Consider the following 6,000-nt stretch of genomic DNA (forward strand, 5'->3'; position numbering starts at 1 on the left):
TGGTTTCTGCAGTGCTTTTGCAAATCACCGATGTTACCTGTGAAGTGCCTCTGCAGATGCCCGTTTTGTCATCTGTCACCACCCTATAATTATATCCAACCTGGCTTTTATATCAGCTCCTTGGCAGGCCCGTGCCTGGAATCAGTGCGGTCCCAGCAATGGCTACTTGTCACCAAGCTGAAACCCTGCCAGAACAGGACAGAAAGTCCCATGTCTGCAGGGTCCAACCTGCCCTACCTTTCCCTCTGGAGTCCATTCTTCACTTCATTCATGCCCTCTCACATCCCACATATAGAAACCTCACTCTTTCCTCCTTCCTTGCTACCTCCAGGACACCAGTCACTGTTCTCAGCTTTATTGTCCCCAGTCACACCTCACATCCTCAGAGGACCATTCTGGCACAGCAGAGCTTGAGAATAGTCAGTTTCTCACCAGCAACAGAAAACGTCAGTGACTCCTCTACACCAGCCCTCCCCTCCTTGCTTCCTCCGGGGAGTGGAGACCAGGGGGTGGATGCTGCAACCATAACCATTGGTGCATCTCTGGCCAAAGATGCTCCTGCTTCTTGACAGTGGGCGCATCTCTGGTGCATGTGGTATGTACCAAGTTCCACCTTGTGGTGACACTGAGAATGGACTTCTCTACAGAGCCTGTGGCAGCATCAGCAAACCTTCTTCTCTTCCTTACATTTGTTCTTCTTGCCAACTCTACTTCCTTTCCGGGGTGCTTGAGAGGTTCTGCTGAGCCGGGGCAGGGTGACCTTAAAGTTTCATACAGCAGGAGTTCTCCCCAGGTATCATGTTGTGGCTGCCCTTCAAAGCACTGCCTAAAACCTTCCTCTGCTGGTGTGCTGGCAAGAAGTCCTATGATGGGCAGATTTCTGGTGCATTTACAACAGTGCTGTCACCATGCCCAGTATTTTTCAGCACCACTTTCTGTATCCTTTGGCTGCCTCGCCTTGTCTGCAAGGTTTCTGGGAGAATGGTCACTTCTCCAGCCCTGGTCTGACCAGCCTGCCCAGCCCAGCTATCTTTCCCGAAACGTGGCTGGCTATATCCAGACCGCCTACTGCAAAGGGCTGCAGGACCAGGCCATCACCCAGATCATGCTATGGGCTAGCTTGCTGTGGATCAAAACCATGCTGAGGAATGTGCTGGCAGTTAAACAGTGCAGAGCCCTGACTTTGGTTTGTATAGACGAAGCCAGGCTGCCTGCTCAGACATTTCACAGGCAGTTCCAATTGTGACCTTTATTTGTGAAAATCTTCATAAATCTTTCTGCCAGTCTGGGTCACTCAAAGGGAGCTTGGATCTGTGCCCAGGTTGTGACCCATCAAAACCTGTGTTTTTACTGAAATCCAGATAAAACACCTTACTGAAGTTCACTGCACCAAACCACACTGAAGGTTTGGTTCAGACCTTCCAATGGTCCCTGCATTACAGTGCATATAGAGATTTGGCTGCAGAGCGAGAGGCACTAAAACAAACACTGGCTTGCAGTAAATTATAGCTTTTCCAGTCGCTGGTGTGAAAAGAGCGTGAATAAAGTAATTGAAAAGAAGGATATCAACTTGATAGATAGGACCAGGAGCCACAGCCAGAAGCACTCTGGCAGCTTAGCTGCCTAATTTCTAAATTGTGTTTCTGGGCACACACTGATGAGGACGTTCTTTTCATAAAACCAAAGTCAACTGTAGGTTGGTCCGAGCTTTTTTATTTTTAAGATCCCGTAACAGCTTTTCTTGACCTTTTCTTCAGGAGCTGAAATTTCTTCTACAGACAAAGTGCAGGTCACTCGTCGCATTTCTGTAGCAGGGCAAAATTTGTGCAATAATTAAATTGCACAATTGAATTATGCAAAACTAGGGGAGCATATATACGTTATTTAATTTCCCCCCCCCCCCCCCCCCCCCCAGTGATTTATCTGGAATTTCGTCACTTCTAACTTTAGCCAAATACAGCAAACAAGACTTGTCTTGTGTGGTTATCTCAACACAGGGCTTTAAAAGGCATCCATATGAGGGGCAGCCTGAGGTGTGAGAATGACCCCACACACATTGTCTAAACTGGCTTATTTAAGGTGTGGAAGTATCTTGGTTTAGAAGAAACTGTGACAAAATCTTCTCTACCTGCATAAAGGAAAAGAGAAATCTCCATGTTTGACAAGGCTCTGCAGCTTTCTGTTCTTGTAGGCTTGGCTGAGTAAGGACTGAGACCCTCCACCCACTGTAAAGACATGGCCTGGGGGGTTAGTCTTGTAGTATTTAGTTATTTAACATGCACTGAACAAGAGGCCAGGAGAAGACAGAGTACAATTCATCTCTCTAGAGCTCTAAAAACCTAGCATTTCTTGCAGAGACCCACATTTAGCCAGCTGAATCCCACCCCGAATGATCAAATCACTAAGTATTTGTCTGCAGCTTTCCTTCATAAATACCCAATTATATATTTCAGTCCCCCTGTAAAGGAAACTATACTTTGCTCCCAAATTATCAACACCTTTGTCTCCCTCATCTGCCTACCCAGTCAGCTGAGTTTCCAGATCCTGCACAAACCATCTCTTCCTCACATACCTCTCCCAGTTGCTTTTCCCTGTAGATGGCTGTATCCTTTCATCTCTGCTACACGCAGCGGTTTTCCAAGCAACTGCATTTCCTTCTTCCTCCTCTTTCATTTCCTCATTAAACTCTATTTTTCTCCAAGCATCTTCTTTCCCTGAGTCACCTACTTTTGAGCCACGTCTTGCCCCAGTTAATCTGTTCTTGGGCCTGATGGTAGGGTTTGCACACGAGCAGCAATCTCAAAACTCACTGCGGGCTTTAATTTTACTAACAGACATTGCTCAGATTGGAAACTTAGCAGCTTTTGTGTCAAAATGAAAAAAGACCCCAAATTAATTTTACTTGTCCTGTAATGGAACAAGCTGCATGTTCAATGTTCTGATAAGTGTCAGTATTGCAAGTTCTCCTGCACTACTGGAAACACTATGGCTCAAAAAACTCCCATGAAAAGCATCAGGCACAACCTGCATCAGATGAGGTGTGCTAGGAGTATTTTGTTTGTAGGAAAGGAGATCAAAGTCACCAGGGCTGATCCCAACTAACATTATCTCCACCCACAGAGGCTGAAGCCCAGAAGGAGCCTCCTCAGTGCTCTCAGCTAAGAAGGGCAGGTAGAGATGATTCATTTGGAAATTTAAATCTAGAAGTTAATGCTCAGGACTAGCTGCAGAAGAAACAAGGAAATGGCCTATTTTCTAAGATTTTACTAACCCTCCCTGCTGATTCTCACCCTGGGCTGTGGCAAAGGGCATTTCCGTAACAGGGCTGTGGCATTCCCTGCACAATGTACACAGTGTCTTGGATGAAAAAATCAACATATAAGAACAATGCATAGTACAAATTAGCTATTCTATACTCTGCGTGAGCACAAGAGCTCCCAGTTCAGAATCAAACTAACTCATGATTCAAGACAAAGATTATTAATAGCTCACGGAGTTTAGCAGATTCACTGCGTACTAAATGTGGATGACTCTTTATAAAATAAGCAACAAGAAGCCCATTCAGCTGAATTCACGCATTCAAAATACAAGGCACAGACCACTAAATCACAGCAGCTACTCCGGCTCTGCAGAGACAAGGGAACACGCTCAGTTTTCTTCCCAGGACTTAGATCTCTATCCAAATGTGGAGCAAACAAAACTATATAAAATTTTAGGAGACTCTCATCCATAGTAATACCCACTTCTGCTACCAGAACATATCTCAGGTGTCTCCTACTTACTGTCACATACTTTACTGAGACTGAGCCATGTGCCTGTGGCTAATTCTGACATGGTAAATACAGCTGTTGCTGTATCTATGTTGGAAAAAAAAAAGGAAGAGAAAAACTGAAAGAATTAATTGAGTTTCAACATACATACATACAGCCATAGGGAAAACATATCACAAACCACAGTGCCTGTCACCATAGTCTTACAAACTACTTTGCACAAGTCTGATTCTGCTAACAAACTAACATGTGAGCAACTTTTCTTGTCTCAGTAGTCTGGCATTCAGAGTGACTTTGGCACTTGTGTGTGTTATGTGTCAAGGAATTTCAGTAAATACTTTTTTAAAAGCTTGGCTCATTCAGTATCGTGTATTTTCTGCTTGAGAGAAGAAAACAGATTAACAAATAGCCACTGAATTCTTCTTGGCTCTTAACCCCAGAAGGCTAAATAATATTTACTGAAAAATGACCCACAGGCCAGAATAGGAAATATTTCAATAGTTCCAGATGTATTTCTTAGCTTTATTTCCCCAGTGGTTCTATAATGAATGAGATACCTACAACAAATACAACATTAACCTCTGTCTCACCTTCCTGTCAGATTTCTAGCATCTAGGAAAACTTGAGCCTGTGGGAATCTTTTCACATTTCTCCTGGTAATGCTAAACTGATTATGTTTATGGTCAATCACTTATTGCTCTATTGATTTATTTTTGTTCATAGCTCATCTATAGTAAGAAAGCATCTACCTCATGAAATAAAAATAGGCACTGTAGCCTCTTCCCATTTCTGTGGGATCACAATATCCCATTTCAATCTGTAGCTATCACAGCTCTGAGTTCCTTCTGCTCATCAGAGTAAGTAAAATACAACGAAGAGGTAACAAAGCAATCTATTAAAGTCATACAAGGGAATAAGAGATATTTCATTACCCTGTCTGTAAGGCAAGCCTCCCAGTCTTGGTACCAATCAAACCTTCTTAAATACCACTTTGCCTAAAGGGCAGAGAGGACTTCTTTCGCAGAAACATTACTTATTTTGTATTTAACATTTATAGATAGAGTCTTGGGGGCAGACCCTGAGCCGAGGTGATTTATCTTGGCTCTGCTGTCTTCACCAGAGCCCAGAGAGTTTATTTAGCTGAGCAACCATCCCGCTCTCAGTTTCACCATAAAGGGCAGGAGATTTGTATCAACTTTTCTGGATTTGCGGACACTTACCCAGCCATGACACCTTTCCCACCAACGCAGCTAACCCTATTACAGAGAAGAATCTGTCGTATCTCTCTCTGTAATACCGACTCTGTGCTGCCTTACTTCCAAATGAGAGAATGGGGAGGCAGAGGAGAGAAGAAAGGAGGGATAGTAAAGCTCTTGGACAAGATAAGAGAGCTGAAACGCAAGGACATTTCTACAGACTTACTGTTACAAGCGAGGAAAGTACCATTCGCTTCCATTGCTGCAAAGTAAGCCGGTGTGCAGCAGCAGCAGAAAGGGCTCCGGGAAGCAGCTGTGCCCACAAGTTAGCGCTGGCCCGGGGTGGGAGCCAGAACCGTGAGCTCAGCTCCCGCTGCTCCAGTAATCCCCAACGTCAGCTCCCTTCCGAGAGGCCTGCTCCTTCCCCTTGGCTAGAAATACTAGGTCTTCGCTATGACTCCTCATTTATTTGTCTCCTGCATCCGCACACCGCCGTCTGCCCGGCGCATCGACTGAGGGAGCGTCCGAACCCCAGCGCCGCTGGCCCTGGCTCCTCCCCGCTGAGATCTGGCGTCTTCACCGCTGGCCCAGCCTCCCGCGTTTCGCTACCGCTGCAGCTTCAGAACGATGCTTCTTTTCCTGTTTCTGGCACGTTATCACGTTCCTCTCCTTTCCGGCAAGATTTCCAGAAGGCGCCGAGTGCGGCAAATCTGTCCTTCGTGGTACCTCAAAGCAAGAAAAGGGCCTCAAGCAGATACCACTGATCAGAGACTGGGTCTAAAGAGCTTTTGCATAGTAGTGGGGCATATTTCTTTTCTCAGGGGAAAGAAGAAAAAGCAGGTCGCAAAGTGCCAATGTAGACATAGAAGCTGTAACCACAAACACTCTCAGAGGCATGAGGTTAAAAGCAGAAGTTACAAGTTTTGCATTTGAGATAGTGGGACAGAAAAAACTACGTTGTCCTGAGGGTTTTACTGAGTGGAACTGATTTCTTCCACTCTGTCCTCTACTCTTGAATGAGGTACGTTTTTAAG

At 45.1% G+C, this 6,000-nt stretch overlaps 1 protein-coding gene across 1 annotated transcript in view; it reads right to left on the bottom strand.

Annotated features, from left to right (window-relative positions):
* PLCD1 (phospholipase C delta 1) overlaps positions 1 to 5,537 on the bottom strand; it is a 55,387-nt gene extending 49,850 nt beyond the window's left edge. The window contains exon 1 of the mRNA XM_061474499.1: positions 5,193 to 5,537. Coding sequence (XP_061330483.1) covers positions 5,193 to 5,226 — 34 coding nt within the window. The 5' untranslated portion in view covers positions 5,227 to 5,537. The remainder of the gene's footprint in view (positions 1 to 5,192) is intronic.
* Positions 5,538 to 6,000: the final 463 nt, after the last annotated feature.

This window comes from Pezoporus flaviventris, unplaced genomic scaffold, assembly GCF_033815535.1.
Source record: "Pezoporus flaviventris isolate CSIRO_AGI_PZ_B2104156 unplaced genomic scaffold, CSIRO_AGI_Pfla_v1 ptg000079l, whole genome shotgun sequence".
NCBI lineage: Eukaryota > Metazoa > Chordata > Aves > Psittaciformes > Psittacidae > Pezoporus > Pezoporus flaviventris.